The following is a 25,498-nucleotide window of genomic DNA, read 5'->3' on the forward strand; positions in this document are numbered from 1 at the left end:
CTGTATTGTTCTAATAAGCTTTAGACAGTGGGCAGTTAGCATAGCTTAGCACAATGACTGAAACAGAAGGAAGTACATTAGCTTACTTAACTCACTTAACATTTGCGTATATCTTGTTCAATCTGTCCAAAGACTGAAATGATTAAGTTGTGTCTTTCAAGGGTCTCTCATATTAACGTAGGCCATCTCTGATCAATAGCTTGCTTCAAATATTGAATGCAGATATAGGCACTAGCTCACCAGCAGAAAGCTTACCAAGCCTGGCTCAAAAGACAAACCAATCAAAATTCAACCTTTTTAAAATTCATTTGTTAAAAAAAAAGAGAGGGAAATATTAAGTGAGCTGGGTTAGTGAGTCTGTGGCTAAAAGTCCTAATTAGCTTTGCATAAATACAACAAAAAGCTTATGAGTCTGTTGATAAAAGCTACAGAGAACTGTCAGCTAGCACAGTTTAACTAAATAACTTGAAACCGGATAAAGCAGCTGGACTTGTTTTAGCCAAAGACAAATAATCCCAACTACAACAAGCTCAGTGAAAAAACACTGGTGTCTTACTTTATCTGTCAAAAGTTGAACAGCTAAGGTTGTGTTACTTATGGACTTTATGTCTTTTATGCTAGGCTAATTAACTGTCTACTGATGAAGGGTAACGTGTCAACAGATAGTTAACTCAGCTAAGACAGAAGCTCCTAAAAAACTCAACCTGTAATTTTTACTATTCCATTTTTACACATTAAGATGTAACATGTTAATGAGTAAAATAAATCAGTAAGTGTGTTGCTAAAAGCTACTGCTAGCATGCAACTAGCATGCCTCAGAACAACAACAGGGAGCAGAGGCTTGCTTTGACCAAGTGTAACAAGTTTTACTAACAAGCATTTAACTTAGTAACATGTTACATCTAGTTCAATGCAAACATAAACCTGAGAACAAAAAAACAAAAGCTGGAACATTCAGTTTTTTCCATGTCCATGCTAAGTCCAGCTAACTCTGTGATGACCAGCTGATTTTAAATTTCGTATGATACCATAAAAGCGTAAAATCAAAGGTGCTTTTCCTGAACTTCAAACTTTTCTTTGAAAAGGAACACTATCTGATTTTTGAGGACATTTAAACCTTTTTGTTTAGAATTTCACAAACAGAAAACACAGCTTTTGTACAGCAGATTAGTCTATGACTTATATACAACCTTTGCTTGATAGTATAAATTTGTGCCTAATCGTGGACTTGGACTTTTAAACGCTCTGCTTGCTATTGCACGTCTCTCAGTCAGACATATATCCATCCCCTAATGACCTTATTCAACTTAGGTACTTTGTTCTGTGGCCGAGGTTCATTAATTATCAATAGAGATATATTGTTCAGAAATTGATACAGGAAAACATTCATAAATCATCAATGGATCATCAATTTAAAGAACTTAGATCCTCACTTGGTGCCAACTTAAAAACATAAAGCAAATACACCACACCTGTGCATTACAAATAAAAAGACTGTTAAAAGAAACAAGGCACACACCTAAAAAAAGCCTTTCTCGAGACACACTGTAGTTACCATAGTCCTGTCTGTAGTTGATTAAAGGTCAGCAGTAAAGGCTTATTGAAATAACCTGAGAGGGGTCCCTTTAGCCAGCTTCATATCGGTGAAGAGGTCCATCCTTCAGAGGCAAAAAGCCATTAAAAGTGGTTTCTATATGCTGAAAGTGTCAGTCACAGTGAGTAAAAAAGCAACATTTTCCCATCACATCCTCAAGTGTTTCTTTGCCCTACTGCCAGTCTGGATCTTGTAGAGAAAAGGCATTAAAAAAAAGCTTAGAGTATCCACTGATAAACCAAAACTGCTGCCAACAAGCTCCCAGAGCAAAAAAAGAGGATGGTGAAGGCGAGCAGATGGATTCCTAAGAGTGTATAGAGTGCTCCATCATGGCAGCTCCTACCATCTGTGCAGGTAGGAGGTGCTGTAGTGGTAGAGACCTACACGTGGGTGCGGAAGTGGTGGCTGGCTTGAAGTGGCTGCCTGCTTCGGAGTGGTATGAGCCATAGGATTTTCCAACGAGTTCCACACACTTCAGCTAAAGCCCACTGCCAGGATCTTTTTGAGCCAAATCTGGATTTAAAAATGAAACAACGATATTAGACATGTATGGAGGCAATTTTTAAAAAAGCACAGTTTGAGACATGTGCTTATTCACTTGTTTACCAATCAGCAAAGATTTATACCACTTTTATATTCCTGTTCAATGAGAAAACCAGAGTCTGAGATTTAGCTTAGCTTAGCTTAGTTTAGCTTAGCATGAAGATTGAAAATTGCTGTGCTTTCATTAGTGGGCAGTGCAGCTAACCATCTTAAAACTCACAAAAAGAGCTTTTCAATAGAACTTTCAGCCTTGAAGCATTTCTTTCAATGTGATCAGGGTCTGAAATCAACTAAATAACATCCTGTTATTTATCACAATTGAAAAACTTTTGATTTTCTGAGCATCAACTTGCAGGACAACTGTATGTTTACCATTATTTCAAGGTTACAAAAAAAAAGCAAAAAATTGCTAGTTTAAAAAAATGGTTTCAACAGACTCACATTTCATTTGAGAACTGAGCCATTTTCTCAATGGTGGTTGTATCCTGAAAGGGGACACAAATAATGCAAAGTTAGTCATTAAACAAGCTCCTTTATAGTGATTGAGGGATTTGTTTAAGCACAGCCAATATTTAGCAGACTCATCCTCTGAAGACAGTTCTATGTACACACTTTGTCCCTAAGAAGACAGTTTCCTGCTTCTCATCTCATCTCATCGTGCAGGCTAAGTATAGACTTCAAATATTCCTGCTTATCATTGTTGATGAAAGCATGCAAATTGCTCCAGCTTACCAACACACACACACACACACACACACACACACACACACACACACACACACACACACACACACACACACACACACACACACACACACACACACACACACACACACACACACACACACACACACACACACACACACACCCAACCTGAGACTTTCTCTCTCCATCTCTTGGATTGATCCCAGTATTACTGGCATTGATGTTTTATTTTAGTGTGCTATGAGGTGTTCTTTCTGCAGCTCTGTGTGCTGCAAGCTAGAATGTTCTTAGAAGACAGGTGTTGTGATCAATTGAACAAACAAGCCAAATGATACGACAAACAACAGCCATGCTGAGAAGCTCAACCAGCCAAGAAATACATTTAGCGAGGCACAATCACATGAAAATTGATAAATTAATTACTGCAGGATGTGTCATATGAAATAAGATGAGTCATTGTTTGTCATTCTGTAGAACTCACTGAGAGGATTCCCGTCATCTGAGTGTAAAACAAGCTGGTCATGCCTCCAAACATGACCAGACCCATGAGGGCTGAGACGCGCAGCAGAGCCAGTTCATGGCGGGTTGTAAACTTCTCCTGGCAAAAGAGGAAAACAGACTTCTGTTAGGTTTTATTTTATATTCTTTGATCACTAATCTCAATATTCTCTTGTGAGTTTTCCTTTTGGAATATTGATCATTACACATATCTTATTATAGGATTGAATAATATCGTTGTAGCTGGATCATCCAGGATGCAATGCAGCATTTCATTCAGATATTTTGGACTTTCAAATACTATAAATACTTATTATAACACCTGCTTGTCTTAATGTAAGCTGCTAGCCTTCAGAGCATTTCCTCTGCCAGCTGAGAATATCATTTATTCATATTTCCTGTAAAATGTACCTGATCTAGTCCTGTCAGTGGCTGGAAGTAATAGTACTGGCAGAAGTCCAGCACTAGGGTGAACAAACTGAGGACCTGAGCGTAGAAACAGAGCTGCAGGAAAAGCCAGTGGTTGTCTTCTCCCACACAGTTATTGATCCTGGAAAGGTAGTAGAAAGAGTTTCAGGTCATATCTCATGTCATATGATTGATATCAGTACTAAACTCATGTGACCTCAACTGAAGCTGATGTAAACATGAGAATTTTCCATTTTGTGAGTTTCTATGAAAATAATTGCTCCCAGATGAAAACATACAACAAAAAGGCTTGAGTTATTGCAGATATGCTTGAGATGTATTCAAAAAGTTTACATTAAAAATGTTAAATGGTTACGTTGCATTGATTTAATGGACTACTCTCAGGTGTCTTTCCATTTCACTACTGCACTTTTTTTTACATTGGTTCTTGAGTTCTTAAAGAATTACTCCAAAAGAGTTATATATAGTATGTTCAATTATTTCAATTATCTCATAACCTCCAAGCACCTAAAAACTACATACATTAGCAGCTGTCATAGTTAGTTACCCATTAGTAATTAAAGTGGAGATAATTATTGGAGGAGATATCATTAAAATATTTTGTCTATTCTTGGCCTTGAGCACAAAAACTTCGTATCACCCCCGCAGAAATCAGTACCCCAGTTAGGCCACCCCCATGAAAGAATGCTTATAGTGATGGATCTGTAAATACTGCACCACTGTCATCAAATACAACTATCAATCTGGCTCTGCATCATCAGATGTTTGGCAGGAAAGAGTCAGTTTCGAATTTCTTTACTATTTTGTCCATTTGTCAATTGTAGACCTGTTTTTAGAATGAAAGCTGTGGCTATTGTTTTGGTTAAAATCTAAAATGATAGTGTGTGTATCTCTACCATGGACAATGGTGGTCCATCCTGCGTACACAGTGGCCACATCGACTGCAGTGGTGGGATCTTTTAGGTCTCATTAGGTTGCACTTATTGCACAACTCCCAGTGCTCTCGCTCTGTGACATAAAAACAGCATCCAAAGGTTGATTAGTACTTACTATATGAGAGATAAGTTCAACAAGCACAATCTCACATAAACGGTGACTCACATTTGCTTTAGGAGTGAGATATAAGTGTGATGGAGGTTTTCTGAATGCATACCAGAGTGAGGTATCTTGGGATCCACGGGAAGACGGCCAGGATCTGCCGTGGAAGCTCTAAAAAGGGCTGCTATGCAGAGAGCTGATGCTATGTAATAACCTGAAAGAATTCACAATGTATATAAAAGTGTGAGTTGCCTGATGAGAAATCTAAGTCATTTTTATGGGTTGCTCGACAACAGTGAAAGTAAATTTTGTGTGTGGCAGCTAATTCATTCCTTAGGTTGAAACAGGGATACTTACAAACAACTATAGCCCAGGGAATGTGTCCCTCATTGTAGTGTGGGAGCAGAACCAGTTTAGGAATGAAGAAGGAGTTGTAGAGCCAGATCCCAAACACCATGCTGATACACAGCCAGCCCATGGGGTCTACTACAAAATGTAGTCGGAGCTTCATGGCTGCAGGGACTCTCAGGAAGCCTACGGTGAACCACACATACACATACAGTCGCATAAATCTATATACGATGTTCAGAAATACATCTACAGATAAAGGCCAGGTACTGCATGAATAGGTTAGTGTGTGCTTGATCTCCCTGGTCTTACGCAATGATCACTTTGTGCTCCTGACAAACACGTTACACTGTTGTTGGTTTGTAATCATATTGTAAAAGTCTCTGTCTGAGCTGTCGGTCATTTTATTCGGTCACGAGATGAGACATCACAACAGGCCTATTACTATGTCACAAAGCAGGTGCCTCTAAACAATCTTGACATCCTTAAACAGATAGTTTTAGCATTACATGCTAATCTAACGTAGTCGAAATCACCATAAAGAACCATTATAGCTCTTCTTTTCTGCAACTATAACCGCATTATTGCTAAACCTCGCTTGCTCCATCATTCATACTTTAGATAACACTGACAGCCGCGATGGGCTTGGCACCACAGCCTGACTGTGTAAGCTAACATCACCCGGCTAGCGCTAAAAAAAATCTCTCTCGGTCTCTCGTATTTTGTAAAATCCCGGGTTATAGAGTCCTTCATGAAACATGAAATGAAATTAAGATGATACATACTTTTTGGAGGCTGTCTTATTCAGCGAGCGTATCGGTGTTGACACTTCCTCATCCGAGCCTCTCAGGGCTGGACAGGAGCTTTGCCACCTGCTTTAAAAATCACGTTTCCGGTTTTATCCATCTTTAAAAATAAAAGACTAGATACACCCATATGATTGAAACAGTTTAATGTAATCATTAAACACTAACTTATTAATGGTACAACTTAGAAACGCCGACATGTATTAGAAAAAAATGTATTATAAAGATGATTGACGTACAAGGAAGTATATAGAATGATGTTTAAAGAAACAAAAAGCACAGTGTTCGTGAAATGACACTCCTTCAGCTATAACCTCGATTTACACAAAAGGAGTAGGTAGCTACTCATCTAAAACGATCAAATTCCCTCATCATCAACAAACGAAGCCTCAAAATTTACAATATTACAAAATATGTTTCTATTTTTTTTTTAATTTCTTGTGCAATGTACACGATAACATTCCTAAATACAATGCAAGGAGTTTTATTTTCACTGTATAACAAAAATTAGTAGAGCAGAATAATGACCTGACCAAGACTGAAAAAAACAAACAGAAATTAATTTAACTACAAAAAGACAAAAAAAAATCATCAAAAAAAATCGTTCAATCCACATTTAAAGCCTTTGTGATTAGCAAAATACTTTTTCATAGTTTTTGTTTTTAATATTTTCATTTAATGAAACAGGAGAGACATGAGAGTAGCGAGGGGCCAAATCTTTTCTTACAAAGAAGGAATTGTTAAAGTTTGTCGTATTCTTTGCCAGTTAAGCCTGGTCGGGTATTAATATTAAAGATGTGTAATAAAAAAAAATGTATTTGATAAAAGAACACTTTTTCAAGCAAACTTCTGGTATGGGCCCAATTTACTTACCCAAATCACAAGATATGCTTGTTTAATTTTTATTATTATTGTTGTTGTTGTTGTTGTTGTTGTTGTTGGTGGTGGTGGTGGTGGTGGTGGTGGTTGTGGTGGTAGCATGGACTCCCTCAATTATTGGTCATTAATGAACAACTGATTCCTCGAAGTACTGTCAGTTAAGACAGTACTATTGATTACAACTGTCAGTTTTCATCAATACTTTGTACCATGCGTGTTGCCAGTCTGTCTTTATTTCCTTTCCCCTCGTTTGATGATGATATTTGTAGGACTGGCCGGTCGTATCCTCTTGGGAAAAATACATTACCCGAATTAAGTGGAGAGTGATGCTGTAGCCTGAGGGCGTCCTCTTTGACAGGAAACTTTATGGATTATTTTTAGAAATACATAAAAAAATGTATTACCTATAATTTTCTAGTCGTGTTCGTGAGTTTTATCGCTTGTCACTGTGCCTAATGAAGTTACCTTCGAGGTGTCGGTTAGTCTGTGATAGCGGGAGAATAGTGCACCATCAGCAACTGGGACATGAATCTGCTACCCACTGCTGGTAACACATAGGTAATGCATCCACAAAGCGTTTCGTTAGGTTTTTCTCATTTTTCAGAAATATTTGTCATAAAACCTTTCTTGATGATATATTTTAACTCCTGTCTACTGCAATTTTATTTTGGGTATTCCAGAATAAAATAATTTCAACGGCGATGAGTGACGCAATTCAACTTCCGCTAGCATTAGCGGCCGGCGTTTGTTGACAGCTACGCCGCTTAGCTGAGCACCTACAGTGTTGTTTCATCGTATTGTCGGTATATAATGGCTTCATCAAACTCATACAAACTCAGGTGCTCAATCCCGGGCCACGAAATGGACGTACGGGGCCTCGCAACTACAGTTTTTCCAGAGGGAGCTTTCGTGTCAGTGTCTAGAGACCGTACGGGCAGAGTCTGGGTGCCCAACTCAAGGTAGCTAGCATTAGCATGCTACAGACTTTCTCATCTTACCTGTCTAACACTGTGCATTCGACTAAACTATGAACCTCGAGGTCAGGAAACTTGTCTGACAGAATAAAAGTCGCGTTCAACCAGCATAGCCAAATGAAGTTATTAAGTAGTAATATTTTCGTATAAACCTTAATAGTTAAGTTAGCTAGCAAAGGCAGTGCTAACGTGTACATAATTTAGCTTTGTCATTCATTCAACTGGAGCAGCGCTCAAAACAGCGCTGATGTTCGACTACATACTAGAGTTCACTATGTTCAGAGGAATCCCATGTTATTACATTTTTGGGTTCATTGACTGATCATTCTCATCGCTCTGGGCCCCACTGATTCACACGCAAGTGACTACTTACACGTTTACACGTTTACACAACAACGCTAAAACGCAGTGAAAACACAGTAGAAAAAAATCTTCGTTTACACGGAAACGCCGAGGGACTGAAACCGCTGTAGTAAGCACTGGCACAGGCCTGTAGGTGATGCTATAACTGTCTTGTCCAGAAGCCGCTTTTGGGAGATCTCCACCGAAGTAGAGTTGAGCCGATCATCTGGTGTATTGGGGAATACTAAGTGCAAAAGTCGAGCAACAGATGCACATTTTATTGAAAGACAGTCAGAAGATACAGCAGATTGAGGTGTACAAGCATAAAGATGACTTTGCTCTCTCTCTCTCCTCTCCTGACAGCCCTGACATGCGCTTCACAGAGATGCACTGTATGTCCGGTCACACAAATTTTGTATCCTGTGTATGCATGATAGCACCAAGTGAGACATATCCTCGAGGACTTATCGCCACAGGTGGAAATGATAATAACATATGTGTTTTCACACTGGACCAACCTCAGCCCCTTTTCATGCTCAAGGGTCACAAAAACACTGGTGAGTTGTTTTGTACTGTACATTTACCAAATGGTTTGATTTTGATTCGATTTATTAACTTTCATTTATTCTCCTCAGTTTGCTCGCTCTCCTCTGGGAAGTTTGGGACACTACTGAGTGGCTCCTGGGACACAACAGCCAAAGTGTGGCTCAATGAGAAGTGCATGATGACCTTACAGGTATACTGACTTAATTAGGAAAGTTTCCTTCAGGTACAGCTAGTTAAAGTCTGCCATCTGACACTAACTACTCATAACATTTTATTGATTAAAGCACGCCATGATGTTGAGTCTATTTACAGTAGATTTGAGGTGTAACAAGCTATGATTCTCTGGTATGACATAGCAAAATCTTTGCTTCCTTCTTTGTCTTAGGGCCACACTGCAGCAGTTTGGGCAGTGGTCATTCTACCTGAACAAGGCCTTATGCTGTCTGGATCAGCAGATAAGACCATCAAACTTTGGAAAGCTGGCCGATGTGAGAAAACGTATGAAGGTGAGAGTCTGGAGAGGCTTTATTTGAACAACCAGAAAAGCTGATGAAATGTGATAAAAACCCAATAGTTTTTTCATTTAAAAAGGTAATAGACCCTCTGTGACAGGCAGATGTTGAGTAGCATTAGAGAAGAGTATTACTTTTGTTAAACCAAAATCATGTAAACCAATTATCTGTTGATCCCTCAATGTTTTAAATTAACTGACACCTTTATGTTTTTAAATTTCAGGCCATGAAGACTGTGTTAGAGGTCTTGCTGTAATCAGCAGTGCTGAGTTCTTCTCCTGCAGCAACGACACAAGTATCCGAAGGTGGCTTGTGACAGGGGAATGTGTACAAGTGTATTACAGCCACACCAACTACATCTACAGCCTAGCTGTCTTCCCCAATAGTGAAGGTTAGTTCATTTCTATAAATATTTAAAGCGAAAGTGAGCTTTGCAGCATCGTTGAGGCCAGCAGCTGCTGCTTGATTTATTTATTGAACCAGCATCCATTTATTCCCCTGTAAGATAGCGAACTCTGACTCAGACTGATGTTTTCTCTTAAGATTTTGTAAGCACAGGAGAGGACAGGACTTTGAGGATATGGAAGAAAGGAGAATGCACTCAGACCATTCGCATGCCTGCTCAGTCTGTGTGGTGCTGCTGTATTCTTCCTAATGGTGATATAGTTGTTGGAGCAAGGTAAAAGAACTCTATTTGAACCAGTTACATGGTCATTCTGTCATCATAAACTTAATTTTCTGGTACATAGTAATGCATGGAAGCTATGGTCACCACAAAACCCCATCTTTTCCGCATAACATAATTTCTCCTGTCCATAATAGAGTTTTGTGGCTAACCTCAGTGCTTCTCTCCTGCTCCCAGTGATGGCATTATTCGAGTGTTTACAGAAGTCGAGGCCCGCATGGCAAGTGCAGAGGACCTGCAGGCCTTCGAGGATGAACTCTCCAAAGCCACAATCGACCCAAAGACAGGTGACCTTGGAGACATCAAAATGGAGGATCTTCCTGGAAGAGAACACCTTAATGAGCCTGGTGAGAACATAAACTGACATCTGTTTCATCTGCATGTCAAACATTTCCTATCCAACCAGCATTTTTGAGATACTGTATGCTTTGCTTGGTTATTTCCTCTAGGGAATCGGGATGGGCAGACACGTCTGATTAAAGATGGACAGAAGGTGGAGGCGTATCAGTGGAGTGTCAGTGACGGTCGCTGGATGAAAATCGGAGATGTAGTTGGAGGTTCCAACCAACAGACATCAAAGAGTGTGGTTTATGAAGGAAAGGTAGGACAAATAGCTTGTAGACAAATCAACGCATGCCATACTCAGTGAGATAGTTGTGACCAACTGCAGATGCCTCCTGATCTCCTCTCAGGAATATGACTACGTCTTCACCATCGATGTGAACGAAGGTGGGCCATCCATGAAGCTGCCTTACAACGTGTCAGAGGACCCCTGGCTGACAGCGCACAACTTTTTGCAGAAGAATGACCTCAGCCCCATGTTCCTCGACCAGGTTGCCAATTTTATAATTGAAAACACCAAAGGCCATGTGGTGGGACCAGCGCAGCCAGCTGGTGGCGACCCATTCACTGGTGAGACCCAAAGATGGATACTGTGACATACTGCATATGTTTTATTGCAGTATTTATATTATAAATTTTTCTTGTTTGTTGACAGGTGGAGCTAGGTATATCCCCGGGTCTTCAGATGATAGATCAGCCTTTGGAGCAGATCCCTTCACAGGTTAAACATGATTATCCTAAAGAATGTTTTGCTTCCTTACAAGCACAAGATGTGTTTTTTCACAGCTGTCTTTCTCCCACAGGCTCAGGACGCTATATCCCAGGGTCAGGTCCAAACCCAAGTGCTCCTGTAGGGGTGGCAGATCCGTTCACAGGTGACTCATTACCAAACAGAACATATTTACTACCAGCTGGAACATAGTTGACCCATGAATGTGCTTGTCATCTGTGGTCATCTTTTTAATATTGCACTTTTGAGTTCATTGGATCAAACTTTCTTTTACTCTGCAGGAGGAGGTGCCTACTCCTCAGCAGCTCTTAGACAGAAGTCGACCAACATCTACTTCCCCAAGACTGATGGTGTGACCTTTGAGCAAGCCAATGCCACGCAGATCATTGGTGAGTTCTTAGATATGGCAGACCATTTAGCGTTGCATTTATCAGGCTATCAAAAATATTTATCTATTTGCATTTATCCAAGAATTATTACATAAGAATCAAAACAGTGAGTACAAAAGATATTTCTTTAGGCTAGGGTAAGATTTACAGTGACAACCCCCGGTAACGTTTGTCACCTGCTTTCCATTTAGCCTGGAGGTTGTTTTTTTTTTGGTTTCTTCCTCCTCTGAAAAATCTGTTACACTTGTCAGAGTCACTTATTCTTTAGTTGGGTTGTATTTCTGTCTTCTCCAAAACCATTGAAAGTAATCAGTGGATTGTAGACACAATAACATGTACCTGCTTTGGGAATTTTGTTTTGTTTCTGCTCTCTGGCTCTCTCTTTTTTAACAAAGGGGCAGAGCTGATGGCATCCACAGTGAGTGAAGCACTGACTGTTGACAACAACCTCACTTCAAAAACAACCCCTATAAAACTATCCCATTAAATTTCATTGATCTAAGTAGATTTTTCAGCTCTGCATGACAAAAATCTTTCAAAGAGGATTTTGGCGATGACATCTCTATTGTGTATTTTGTGTATGCACTTTATTAATTTACCTTTTTTTTTGGGGGGGGGGGGGGGGGGGGGGGGGGGGGGGGCAAGGTCCCAGGGTTCATTTTGCTTTAGCGATTCAGTAATTTATTTTTCCTCTGACAGCCAAGTTAAAGGAACTGAATGGAGGCGCCCCTCAGGAGCACAAGCTTTCTGAAGAAGTTCTGGAAAGCCTTCAGATGCTGCTGATGTCCGTGTGTGATTCCAGCCCCTCCAAATCCCCTCCAACCATCCAACAGATCAGCCTGCTCTGGAAGGCGTCTCACTGGCCTGAGGGTACGATAGAATCCAAAAATAGTTGTTTTATCATTGATAAATTGGAATTAATTTGTTAGAAACCGAAAACTTAGCAAGACTTAATGTTCTTAAGTTTGTAAATTCTCATCAGTGTCTCTTCTCTGTCCCTCTGGATCCTAGACATCGTGTTTCCTGTTCTGGACATTATGAGGCTGGCTGTGAGACACCCGCAGGTAAACGAGAGCCTCTGTGGTGAGGCAGAGGGGGTCCAGCTGTGTAACCACCTGCTGAGCCTGATGAGGCCTGAGGGGCGTCCTGCTAACCAGATGCTAGCCCTCCGGACTCTGTGTAACTGCTTTAGCGGCAGGCACGGCCGAGCCCTCCTCATTGCTCAGCGTGAAACTGTGCTTTCACGTGTCGCTGACTTGGCCTCTGTCTGCAATAAGAATATCCACATTGCCTTGGCCACTCTGGTACTTAACTATGCTGGCTGCCTGCACAGCCAACCTGATCTAGAAGCCAAGGCTCAGTGCCTGTCTGTGGCCAGCAGAGCTCTGGAGACCGTTCAAGACAAAGAGGCTGTTTTTAGGCTGCTGGTGGCCTTGGGAACCATTGTGGCTTCAGACCAGGCAGCCAAGGACCTGGCTCGTTCGCTGGGGGTCAACTCTCAAATTTCCAAGTACTCATCAGTGTCTGATCCATCGAAGGTTGGGGAGTGCTGCCAGCTGGTTTTAAAAGAAATACAATGATGTGAATGATTAGAAAAAGAGCACTTGTTTCCTACTATTACTCTCTTCTGCTTTAACAGTTGTGGTGGAGACAAATACTTGTTTGTTCTGCAATAAAAAAAAATTCAACACTTATTGGCACTACTGCATACACCTAGCCTGTGTTTTTATTATTGCATTTTCAATATTCTCTGACAAGACACATTTTAGGGCTGGGCATATTTTGTGATGATAGAATATTGTTTTATTAAAAGTGACTAGAGAAATAAGCCATTATTCAGTCAAAAAGCTTTGTGTTTTTCTTTAGATAATCAAGTCTCAACGTGGGAGCAGTCGACTTCAATGCTTGTTTTTATTTCCCACTTTTTTTTTCTATTTAGCCTGGTAGCAAACTAGAATGGCTAACTGGGAAGTTTTACAGACCGATTGAATACACAGTAATACTTGTTGAATCTACTTTTGGATATTAGGTTAAGTGGTTAATCTCGTGGATTTCAATTTGACGAAATAAAGTTTGGAAGGAAAAAAAATTAAACCGGAACTACTTGTTAACAACATCCGGGTACATTTTGGAAAATTGGCGGTTGGCGTTGATGCTGCTCAGTTGTGACGCTGTTTACTAAAATGAGTAAAAACAGTTCAACAAATATGTAGTTATGCGACATGGAATTAAATTTAGTGCTATATATCTATAACTCCCTTTTGTTTGTGCGTTTAAATTTCAATATGGTTTGTTAAATCTACGTGGAAAAACTAGAGTAAAATCGGTGGCTAAGTTAGTTAGCAGTTAACTTTGTAGTTAGCGGAACAGCTAGTCGGGTAACTGTTCTTTTGATAACACGGACAGTTTTGATACTAAAGAGAGCCAGACGAGCTTAGGGAGTTTGAGGTTGCGTTTTCACTACGGAATAATGGCGAACCCGGTTTTACTGCAGAAAAAGAATGGCAAATACCTGTGGTTTTCTCTTCTTGGGCTGGGGTTCCAGCCAGACACTGCGATGGCTACTGTCGCCGGTAAAACCAACATAAACGTCAAACACATAAATCTTGGACCGTAAGTGTGCTTTTACCAACTTAATCATTTAAATACGCCGTGATGCTTGTTTTAACCGTTTTAAACAGTGACATACAGAGCTGTTGATGTTTCCCATTATGTGATTGTATCACCAACAGGAATATGTTTGACAAACCAAACAAAGATGCCTTCTACATCGTAACACATTTCCTGTTGTTGAAGCTCAACCCAGCACGATTCAACGAGGCTTACAGGTACAGATAAAGGACAGATTAACCACATGTACTAACATAAAGGATCACCGGATGTATATTCATTGGAATATGTATTTTATTTTTTTATTTTATTTTTTTATTGGTTAGGCACTGCTGGCCCATTTTGGATCACAAAGCAGATGCCGAATTCCGCAAAGTCACTTGTGCCTGGCTGCGAGAAATAATGGTAAGAAAGCCAAGCTGTGTTTTTGTCATCTGCCTTTCTGGTGTTTACTTCTTTTTCTCGTTGTTGCCTCAAACAATGGTGGGTAGTTTTGGATGTCATGAAATGATTAATCTCATAAAAAGAAAGATCTGAGACACACTACTTGACAAGATGATACAAGACAGGATCTACTGATCATAAAAAAGTCATGCAGCACTCCAATCTCCCCGTGTGCTCTAAAGAAAATCACTGAGATTGACCTTTGTACCTGTCTTTGGATGTCTTGTAAGTTTTCTACAAAGTGGTTAGTGATGTCTTCAGCTTGAGGCTAACGATTTTGCTTGTTTTAAGGAAGAAGGAGCACAAGTTACTTTGTCCCCTCCAGGTCTACGTACATGAAACTTTTTTTTTATTTCATTTTTTTAAATTGCAGACTCTGCAAATTAAAAATTGCACTCTGTTACATTGCGATGTCGATTTAAATTCGATTATTTGTTCAGCCCTAGTTGTCTCCCTTTTTTACTGGTTGAAACACCCCCAACATTCCTGGGCTGAAATTAGTTTAGACCTCTAAAATCAGCTGTTTAATAAGTCAGCAAATTAATTTTGTTTGCATGTTTGTTTCTATGCAGGACGAAACTGCAAATGCAGGATCTAAAGTTGTAGCATCCTTGTTCCTCTCACCTGGAGGACCCAAGTTTGTGAGCTTAATGCTACATTTGGCCAACCATGTCATGCTACAGGAAATGAAAACATTCACCACAGGTAGGCACACTTAAAACTGAAATTGTGAATCAGTTCATGTGACTTTAAATTCTTTGAAAATGTGTCTTGAATTTTGCATCAAGTCAGCTTGAATCTTTTCTCCATCAGATGACAGCTGGGTTCCTGAGGTTGCAGCTGTACCTGCCTCTTCTTTTGACATGGCTATGAAGAGACTCAACCCAGTCTATTCCAGGTTTTTGAGAGCTGCAGTGGACCAGGATCGTTTTCTCCATGAGTACCAGAAACGAACTCAGTAAGTAAAATTTTCATGTTGAGTGTCAAATGGTACAGGATACCCCTCTATCAAATTCTTGTGCAGTGGTGGTTTTGTGCTCAACAGTCCTCTGTGAAGTTGAACATAGCTCAAACTGAATTACCACCTGCACTGCATGGCTTGAACAATAATCCACACCCCAACCTCCGCTATTAATACAGGTGAAACACTGAGGGACATCTATTAAACAGGTTACTGTGGTAAAATTATAAATCATATCCTTTTTTTTTTTCCTTTTTTTTAATATTATTTTTTTATTGGAGACACAATCAAATGAAATACAATAATATAAATTCAAAATGTACAATGCTCTCTTTTTTCTGTTTTTTTCCCCTAACAAAACCCATTGTCTCTGCATTCAAAGAAAATTATAAAACATCAAAAAAAATATACATATATATATATATATATATATATATATATATATATATATATATATATATATATATATATATATATATGTGTGTGTGTATATATATGTGTATATATATATATATATATATATATATATATATATATATATATATATATATATATATACATACTTACATAAAATAAAATATAATTTTAATTATATATTGAATAATATAATAAATACATTAAAAGGAGGTTACCAAATAAGCATTTGCTGAGAAGACAAAAAAAGGGGGGGGGGGGGGTTCTTCATTGGAAAGACTGGCAATGATTGAAAATAGTCACAAAAACAATTCCATTTTTTAAAAATAACGCTAGAATTGCCCTTCACTGTTAGATTTATCTTTTCCATTTTGAGGAAATACATAAAATCATTCAAGGGAAGATAAATCATATCTTTAAGGACAGTTGTCCCGAAGCATTTCTCTTTCAGCTTTGTGTCATAGCTGATTGGTTGAAGCCCAGCTGGTTTCTAGTGAAATGATTGCAGCTGTGTTAATTCAAGTCAGCTGGTTTCAGCTGACGGTAAAAAGTCAGTTGCAAAGATGCAAAACCAGAGATTTGGTGCCCATTCCAATCTCTTAATCGTAGATATTTCTATTGTATTGCATGTTGAAAGCCTAATGTTTTCCTTTCCTTTTTATAAATTTAACAAGTGTCTCATCTTTTCTTCTTCCTCTCTTTTAAAGAGTTCTGGTGAAGTCAAAGCGAGATGCCAGAGAAGAAGGAGCTAGATATGATGAGCTTCTCAAGTATGTTTGACTTTTTATCCTTGTTTACCAGTTCTTGTGACTTTCATGTTCTTAAACAGATTTAACAACACAGCTATATTTCTTTCAGGCGTTTCAACAGCGATGTTACGCAAGAAGGAGCTTCTGCAGCTGAGAAGACTAAAAGAGTAAGTGATGATTTATCTGAAGGAAAATATTCAAAACACAAGATATGGCTTGTGATTCCCATTCAATCTCTGCTCTTCTCATCACAGTTTTCCGAGAGTGAATGTTGTTGAATCATTCAACTTGGAACAAGTTTTAAAAGAAATGCATTTTCACTTTGCTGACTAATGGTTTTCATAAATGTTTATCTTAAGGTGCGGTCCCTGTGGTCAACCATTGATGAAATGCTGTCATCCACCAGCGGGGAGCAGCAGGCAGTGGAAAGTGTTTTGAAGGGGGACGTAGACCAACACATCCTGGATGGAACAAACCGAGTCATCAAAATACCCCGGACTCTGCTGGAGAGAGTTGAACAGCTCCCAAACCAGGTGAGGGAAATGATTCAGTTGGTTGTGTAACAACTTTGGCTCGATGTTCACAAAACAAAGCACAGAATTTCTCCCAAATCCAGTGCCTGATGATCGTAATCTTTATTTTTCAGTTGAGTTCAGGGAACGTGTACGAGTCTGGCCAGCTGAACCTCCTGAGTGTGTTGGAGCTGACGAACCACTCGCTCCAGCTTCTGAGGGAGGAGCGTTGTCAAGTCTCGCAGGCCCCCAAACCTCAGATTGGTCCCAAGCAGCTGCAGGAGAAGTGTCAGCAGATGTCCCGTGTGCTACAGGACCTCCATCTCATCAGGTACACACAGAGCCACAATCTGTTTTTAGAAAGAGACGCATTCTCCAACTGCTCAGATTTGCTGAAACACCTCTTGGTGTATAACTGAAGTTATTTTTTCTATTTCAGGCAGAAGATTTCAAAGGAAGGGATTCCTGAGGTCAGGGGTAACATCAGAGAGTTGGAGGCTGAGTGGGACAGGAGGTGGATGGATACCCTTAAAGATGTGCCCTTAGTCTCTTTCCTGGATGAAGACCCTGTGAGTTAGATTTTTAATAGGGACTCTTCTAACTTCAGCTTTTAACAAATAACTGTAAAATCATAATCAATTTAATGAATGGAACAAACTTTTTCTTGTAAACCAACCTATCGGCTGCAAATACATTTAACCAATGGTGTAAAGTTTTGTGTTTTGTTGGTTTTCAGGCTCTTGGTTTCCTCTCACCAATGGCTCCACTGTCTTTTGAACCAGCTGCTGATGCTTCTTACAGAAGCAGCATCTTCTCCCAGTTCTCTGCATCACTTCTTGGTGAGTAACATATAAGTGCATTCATATCGTGTTTGATTGAACTCGTGTGAAGATTTGTTTTTTCTTCACTTTCGTCTTCAGAAGAGAAGCCTGCTGAGAGTAAAGTCCTCCAACCTGATTCATCTCCCATAATGAGGTAATTTAATCCTTGCACACCAGTCAGTGAAAGTGTATTCTTTACTTTAAGACTTACTGAAGTGCTGTCTTCTGATGGGGGGCAGATACCTGGGCAGACCTGAGCTGTGCTCTGTCCACCACTAGTCCTCCCTACAGTATCCATGCTCTCTGATGACCGAGGCGAATTGAGAGAAATCGCCACGGACAGATACGGGGCAGACACTTCTTACTTATACATGCTAAGTTATTCTAAAATCATTTAAGAGCTTATATGATTTTTAAAACCAAAGAGGAAGATTTAAGCACCAAGGCTTTAGTCTTGATTGTGAAGTGTTGAGATTCAAAGAAATGCAACAGTGGCCAAAATATTTTGGCCACTATTGCATTTCTATATAATGTGCAAAAAGCAAGAAACTTGTCTAACCCAGCGCTTTGTTTTTAAATCAGCCCTTCCCCAGAAACAGCTGAAACGATTGAAGATCCTGTTGTCACTGCTGTAGCATCATCACGAGCGAATACATCTCTGGACTGGCTGTTAGACACTCCTCCAGCTCCCCCTGTGACTGCTCCATCTGCACCACCACCTCAGGCACGTATTTAAATTTAACAACTCTGTTTGACATCAGACTTCTGTTAAATGCGTTCAAATTCCCATACATGAAGCCTTCCGCAAACTATTTACTCGTATGCCCGTTTCTAGGCCAGTGTGAGGAAAACCGCCCGTGTTCGTCCAAAAGCCGGTCCCACTAAGAACAAGAGTCAAATACTGAACATGGAGTGTGATAACTTGGCTGATCAGGTATGAAAAGTGTCAAAAAATGAACAATCCTGTTTTTCTGTGAAGATATTTAAAGGGATAGTTCAGTTTTTTTGAAGTGGGGTTGTATGAGCTCTATGTGTCCACTAAGGACATTAGATACAGTAGAAAGTTGTCTCCTCTCCCTCAGTAAGACACAAACTGTAATCGATGGTGACGAGGAAATAGGCACTAACAGGGAAAGACCGTACCAAATTCAAAGGCTATTTCCTCTGCCTACAAGAACTAAAATCAAAAAGTAATACCACAGTTTAAGAGTACGCTACATGTAATGTTTTTTAAGTGCATTAAGTCTTTGGAAATATAAACATTTATCCAGACCTAACTAACTGGTCACGTGTCCTTCCGCGCAGCGCTAGTGCGCTTCGTCCCCCCTCCTCCTTTCAGCTGTAGGGAATGTAAACAAGCTATGCTTCAGGCGCCGGTTGTAGCCTCATGTAAGTTTGATCAAGTATCGTAATTCTTTTGTTTGTACTCTAAGGATTGTGATGCAGCGTAGGAAATTCAAAATGAGTGACTTTGACAGCGACAGTGAAGTTCCATTCACTTTGGAACCAAAAGGATACCTGTACGAACCGGAGTACACAGAAGAAGAGCTGCTACAGATGGCGACTGAAAGTTTTACAGAGGAAACATCCACGGACTCTGAACATCAAGATGCTGAGTGTTACTGCTGCCACGACTGTTGTTGTTGTTGCTGTTACAGGACACTCCAGAATTCAGAAGAGCAGGGAAATCTGGATGTTTGTAGCCTTTGAATCTGGTACGGTATTTCCCTGTTAGCCCCTATTTCCTCGTCACCAGCGATTACAGTCTGTGTCTTACTCAGGGAGAGGAGACAACTTTCTACTGTATCTAATGTCCTTAGTGGTCACATAGAGCTCATACAACCCCACTTCAAAAAAACTGAACTATCCCTTTAAATGGAATAAAAAAAGTGACAAACATTAAGGTCATGTTTGGACTCAATCTTGAGTGAAGTGTGTCTTAGTTTGCAGATGCAGTTACTACAACCAGCCCTTCAGACAGCAGGGTCAGAGGTCTGGATTTGGAAGGTCTTCTGAGCACTCTTCATGGAGATCCTTTCTCTACCAGGAAGCAGCTGGCCCGAACACCTGAGAGCCTCAGTGAGTTCTCTTCTGTTGTATTTGATTAAACAAGGTTGTGTTCAAAGTGAAGAAGAATGATGTGTTAGCCATGCAGTTTGATCAGTGTTTGAAATTCTCTTTTCTGTAGTCAGGGATGTCAAGAGCTCCTGGCGTAAAGCACTAGAGGAAGACGAAGCTGAGAAAAGGGGACGATCAGAAAAATTTGAGGACCCCACAATGGGACGGCTAACTCCCCTTAATGAGCCCAGCAGTGTCTCACTGAGCCCAGAGTCTTCCAAGAGTGCAACCAGCACTACCAAACAGGAGGCCACCAGCCACAGCCCCCCTGTCAGCCAACAGGAGCTCAGAGCCACTCTGCTGTGGGACACCTTTGAAACTCAAGCCCTCGACACCCCAAGTGGCACAGGTAGCAGTGCCGTCATGTTCAGCCTTGCTCATGAGACTCTTCCTGAAATGCCAAGCTGCGACAGTCTGCTGAGCCTCGATGATGAAGCTCTAGATACAAAGAGTGAGGACGATGACCTTTCGCTTCCTTCCCTGAAAACTGAGGGGAAGTGTTCCCCACTAAACGCACTGCAGCACCTGAGCCAGCTCCAGCAGGCAGGTGATGGCTCCTTCATGGAGAGCAGGAAGGCTCCCGAGTGTCTCCTGACAGGCCATGCAGTCCCCACTTTTGACAAAGACTGGCTGATGACGCCTGCAAAGTCAAATGCAACTATGGACAAGGTTTTCTCACTGGACTTAGACACACTTGGAACACCTCCCCCTAAAAAGCAGGACTTGAGCCTCCCAAAGCTCATCACATTCTCCCCAATAGATGACATGAAATGTTAAATACATTCACACAGAAACTCATGTTCAGCCTTGAACGTCTTAAAATGTCTTCTGGATTTTATTTTTACATGAATATTTGCACATCTTTGTAAAACTCAGTTCAGTAATATGTAAACACATTTTCTGAGAATAAACATGTTGCTTTTTAATTTAAAAAGTCATGAACTGCTTAAAAAACTTTCTACTTGTGAACACAATTTTCATTGCTAACTTCATAATGTTTTGCCTGTATGAGTGTGAAAAATGACCACCAGGAGCTAGTGTTTCCTCTTCAGCATTTACTTTGCACTATCATCTTGTGATCTTCTTTTTGAAGGTCTATAACTGCAAATATGAGCAGAAGAAGTCAGGTTATTAATAAGTAAAATTTGTTAAATGTTGAACTTAACTTTTGAGAATAAAACATGAAAGGCCAACATCTGTAATGATATTTGTCATGTTTCACTTAAAGCAAATCTGAAGTTGAAAAGTGTTGGACTGGCTGACCACATGAACAACAGAACTATGAAAGTATTCTTAGTGGAGATTTACTACAGGTGGTATATCTGTTCATGAAATTGGATGCCTGATAAATGAGTTTTAAAGCATTTCCAGTGTTAAATCCTTTAAGGTGAAGTGACCACAGAAACCAAACACTGGCTTTCTTCTGCACCTGTTGCTTATCCTGAAAATCTGCAATTTCGCTCTCCTGTAGATGGGTGGCGTCAGATAATGGGGAAAACCCATAGACCGTATGAAATAAAACCTTGAAGCAATAGAGAAAAGTCTGTCGAGTTGGCTATAATAACCCAAAGTAGGCAGGAAATTGATAATTTTACTTTCTCAATAAAATAAAATGTTTATTGTGTAACAACGATTGGGTGGCACTTGATCGGAAAGCCTGCTCAGAAAAACATATCATTTCCTAGTTGTTGTGAATGCGAAAACAGTAAAACAGGAAGAAGGCTGATAAATTATCAGCACACTAGCAGTGGGTACAGTTTCGCACGTCAATTGTTTAATGCATAGTTGTCGCTGTGATACATATGATAAATACTCTTTAAAATAACTGATACATAATTTAAAAAATTACCTTTCAACAAATTTATATGAAAATGCTGATTTTATATCCGTCTTTACGGACTTTTATTTTGAAACGAAAACCGGAAGTTGTCTATTCTTTACTCAACCAGCTTGACGTCGCCCTGACGCCGGCCTCTGTCAGTTACAGCAGCAGGGGCCGGAGCCTCTCCTCTTCTCTGGGCGGTTCCAGTCTGAAAGAGACGTTTACGAAGAAAGCTCGCCAACAAAAGTCTCAGCGCAGACACAAACATGGCGCCTGCCTCCGCCGACAACTTCAGATGAAAGTGTGGCGAAGAAGTGGACTGCAAAGTTTTGAAGGAGTACTCCTAACAGCCGTTTTTCGCGCCTCTTCCTGGTGGAACCTGCGTCGGTTTGCACGAGTATACAAACGGAATATATCAAGCGGCTGAAAACAGCAAGTTGCCTTCATGTCAACATTGTCTCGCGCTGCAGTGTAAACAGCTGGTAAGTTGAGCATAATTTTAAAAACGAGCAGTTACTTTTTCAAATTACAAACCGCATTCAACTATTTTAAGTTTTTTTTCCTGTTCTGAAGGAAGCTCTACTTAAAATGAAACATTTCCTCGTGTTTAGCTGCTGTAGTCTAGTTCTACATTTCCCCCCCTGCGTGTTATCCAACTACGGAAAGAGAAACACGCAGCCACGTATCACCACACTTGCTAATCGCAGTAGGAAATTTCTTTTGTTTTATCCGCGTTGATGTGTATTTCCTGCACGAAGCCTGACCTAGTTATGGGTCGGATGCAACAGTTGGGAATACACCCCCCTCCTCCTCCGGTGCCCTCCTGGCCCTCCTTGACGCCAGATATTCAGACTCTGCTCTCCTTGCAGGTGTCTGCTCCACACACACTCACATGCTTCATATCAAACACACACATATATATATAAGAAAGGCCGCTTCAGGAGAACGTTACAACCAAATTTTGTTTCCTAAACAAAAGAGTGTTAACTTGATTTTCTTTAGAGTATGTTCCTTCTTTGTACCCAAGGACTCCTTCTCTCTGAATCTGCTATCTCTGCATGTGCATGACCCTACCCCTAGGACACAGAGTTGTGTAACACACCTCTCCTGTTTTGTGGCTGGGAGTCAATGGGGCACGAACGCCATTGAATTCAATGCCAAGGTGCTCACATATCTACACCTCAGCACTTGTCTGTTGCCAACCAGCAGCAAGTCTGACACTCCTGGGCAGCACTGAACTCCCTGCTTCTCATCAATGATTTGGTGATTCATGGCATGCATGTGATGTTCCTGTTATGGCAGCCGTGGCACAAGTCCCAGCACAACCAAGGATGGCACTTCCTCTTGTACTGTAAGCAGTACAGCTCCATTGAGGTGTGAGACAAGAGGAGGAATGGAACAATCAGAGCTTGTGGATGGAGTAAACGGTCAGGATAGCTTTTGCAGAGTTGCAGCAGTAAACCGTTGACACATGGAAAAAAGAAGAAAATCTCTTTCTTGACCTTGGCTTAGCCTGTTAGCGGCTGGAAAAGAGGAGTGGAGTGAACGCTGCCTCCTACTCGCCTCAGGCAGGCAGGTATGAAGTAGGTCATGGCTGCTGTGTGGTGTTGTGTACATTGGACTCACACTTTGTTGCCACTGCTGGTTGTCCAAAGGCTCTGTCAGGTGATCGAGGAAATAAAAGAGAGTGACTGAGAGAGCTGCAGCAGGCTGTTGAAGGACTATGTGGTTGACTTGAAAATGGAAGAAATATCCAACTGGTAGGGATGTAACAATAAACTCAACTCACAATTTGATATGATTTTTTAAAACTGGGTTAACAATGCAATTTTCTCATGATTTCTTAAAAAGAATGAGCTTGCAGAGAAAATATGACTGAAAAAAAGATAATTTTAATTATTTCTGCAACTGCAAAACACAACGACAAACACACACACATAAAGTTAAATGTATAAAAACTACAATATATGTTTTCTCTTATTTTTAACAAATTAAAGAGAATTCCCTTTTTACTTATCTAAGGTAGGGTGAACTCTGCAAAACAAAGTGTGTCCTTATGTTTAAAGTGCAGATGAGATTATATTTTATCTTGAATAACAAAGAAATAATGAAATGACTTTTGTAGAAAAATCTCACATCAAATTAACTAAATAAAAAATAACTAAATGGAAAATAGTTTAGGATTTACTTTTCTTGCTTGTTCTAAAGGAAAAATAGCCCTCTGCTGTTTAAACAGAGCATTGCAATTGATTTTTTTTTTTTTTAATCTCAGCCTGTTTGAATGCTCAGACATTTTAATTGATTTTTAACTGTCTCACGATGCATCGTTACATCCCTACCGAACTGGACATGAAAAGTTTAGTTAAAAATTTAATTGATAGAAATTTAGTTCTGGGAGGTAGTACTTAACAGAGGTCCAGGGACTCTGTGAGACAAGGCCTGCAAGCTGACTGTTTCTAATTGGTGGAGCACATGCTCTGTTTTTATTTCACCCTCCGCCCACATTAAAGGGATAATTCAGTTTTTTTGAAGTGGGGTTGTATGAGCTCTATGTGACCACTAAGGACATTAGATACAGTAGAAAGTTGTCTCCTCTCCCTCAGTAAGACACAAACTGTAATCAATGGTGACGAGGAAATAGGCGCTAACAGGGAAAGACCGTACCAGATTCAAAGGCTATTTTTTCTGCCTACAAGAACTAAAATCAAAAAGTAATACCAGTCCGCGGATGTTTCCTCTGTATTCCTTTCAGTCGCCATCTGTAGCAGCTCTTCTTCTGTGTACTCCGGTTCATACAGGTATCCTTTTGGTTCCAAAGTGAATGGAACTTCATCGTCGCTGTCATAGTCACTCATTTTGAATTTCCTACGCTGCCTCACAATCCTTAGAGTACAAACAATAGAATTACGATACTTGATCAAACTTACATGAGGCTACAACCGGCGCCCGAAGCATAGCTTGTTTACATTCCCTACAGCTGAAAGGAGGAGGGGGGACGGAGCGCACTAGCGCTGCGCGGAAGGATACATGACCAGTTAGTTAGGTCCGGATAAATGTTTATATTTCCGAAGACTTAATGCACTTCAAAAATATTTTATGTACTGACTCTTAAACTGTGGTATTACTTTTTGATTTTAGTTCTTGTAGGCAGAGAAAATAGCCTTTGAATTTGGTACGGTATTTCCCAGTTAGCGCCTATTTCCTCGTCACAATCGATTACAGTTTGTGTCTTACTGAGGGAGAGGAGACAACTTTCTACTGTATCTAATGTCCTTAGTGGTCACATAGAGCTCATACAACCCCACTTCAAAAAAACTGAACTATCCCTTTAACATCTTCCACAGGTCCCATCGCTTGTCTGATGTTCCTGTCTTACCTCCTGCTAGTAGTCTGGTTGTGTTTTTCAGTTATCTGTATTTTTCTTTCCATACGTTGGTGCTGTTTTGCATAATCTAGAGCACTTGTCGAAATGCAAACAATGGGCCACTGGAACACTTTAGTTCTGTGAATGTAATAACAGTAACCTTTTACACAACGTTTCACCCCAAAATGCATAAAAAGAGAATCTGTGTTTACACAGAAATACAGAAGGACTGAAAATGCTGTTGTGTGCATGCCAGGCCTGTAGTTGGCGATACAACTATAGAGACAGGCCATTCAAAATGCTGAGCCCCAGTTGTTATCTTC

General features: G+C 40.3%; 4 protein-coding genes and 1 non-coding gene across 6 annotated transcripts in view; 4 read left to right on the top strand and 1 right to left on the bottom strand.

The window, feature by feature from the left end:
* Positions 1-314: 314 nt before the first annotated feature.
* Positions 315-6,058, bottom strand: zdhhc21 (zDHHC palmitoyltransferase 21). The gene is made up of 8 exons (XM_074662466.1): positions 5,941-6,058; positions 5,165-5,341; positions 4,923-5,021; positions 4,666-4,777; positions 3,752-3,890; positions 3,324-3,440; positions 2,579-2,622; positions 315-2,107 (listed from the first exon to the last, which is right to left on the bottom strand). The coding sequence occupies exons 2-8, from the start codon at positions 5,316-5,318 to the stop codon at positions 1,975-1,977; spliced, it is 798 nt and encodes a 265-aa protein (XP_074518567.1). The 5' UTR covers positions 5,319-5,341; positions 5,941-6,058; the 3' UTR covers positions 315-1,974.
* Positions 6,059-7,566: 1,508 nt separating this feature from the next.
* plaa (phospholipase A2-activating protein) lies at positions 7,567-13,096 on the top strand. Its single transcript, XM_074698878.1, has 14 exons — positions 7,567-7,799; positions 8,520-8,713; positions 8,792-8,892; positions 9,088-9,208; positions 9,438-9,605; positions 9,758-9,893; positions 10,077-10,246; positions 10,349-10,500; positions 10,592-10,811; positions 10,897-10,962; positions 11,045-11,116; positions 11,253-11,360; positions 12,060-12,230; positions 12,372-13,096. Exons 1-14 carry the CDS (start codon positions 7,651-7,653, stop codon positions 12,938-12,940), a joined length of 2,397 nt encoding a protein of 798 aa, XP_074554979.1. The 5' UTR covers positions 7,567-7,650; the 3' UTR covers positions 12,941-13,096.
* A 380-nt stretch (positions 13,097-13,476) lies between these two features.
* Positions 13,477-21,203, top strand: haus6 (HAUS augmin-like complex, subunit 6). The gene is made up of 16 exons (XM_074698850.1): positions 13,477-13,973; positions 14,093-14,188; positions 14,297-14,375; positions 14,987-15,119; positions 15,228-15,372; positions 16,497-16,559; positions 16,648-16,705; positions 16,898-17,071; positions 17,185-17,381; positions 17,490-17,619; positions 17,787-17,889; positions 17,971-18,025; positions 18,454-18,595; positions 18,707-18,805; positions 19,815-19,950; positions 20,060-21,203. Exons 1-16 carry the CDS (start codon positions 13,831-13,833, stop codon positions 20,764-20,766), a joined length of 2,460 nt encoding a protein of 819 aa, XP_074554951.1. The 5' UTR covers positions 13,477-13,830; the 3' UTR covers positions 20,767-21,203.
* Positions 18,101-18,231, top strand: LOC141784610 (small Cajal body-specific RNA 8). The gene has a single exon (XR_012597462.1).
* A 762-nt stretch (positions 21,204-21,965) lies between the features above and the next one.
* dennd4c (DENN/MADD domain containing 4C) overlaps positions 21,966-25,498 on the top strand; it is a 44,280-nt gene continuing 40,747 nt past the window's right edge. For both annotated transcript variants that reach the window (XM_074699132.1, XM_074699133.1), the window contains exon 1: positions 21,966-22,293. The gene's annotated coding sequence lies outside the window, so the exon portion shown is untranslated. The remainder of the gene's footprint in view (positions 22,294-25,498) is intronic.

The sequence above is a fragment of the Halichoeres trimaculatus genome, unplaced genomic scaffold (genome assembly GCF_033239565.1).
Source record: "Halichoeres trimaculatus isolate MK-OKI-2021-1 unplaced genomic scaffold, fHalTri1.1 fHalTri1_scaffold_22, whole genome shotgun sequence".
Taxonomy (NCBI): domain Eukaryota; kingdom Metazoa; phylum Chordata; class Actinopteri; order Labriformes; family Labridae; genus Halichoeres; species Halichoeres trimaculatus.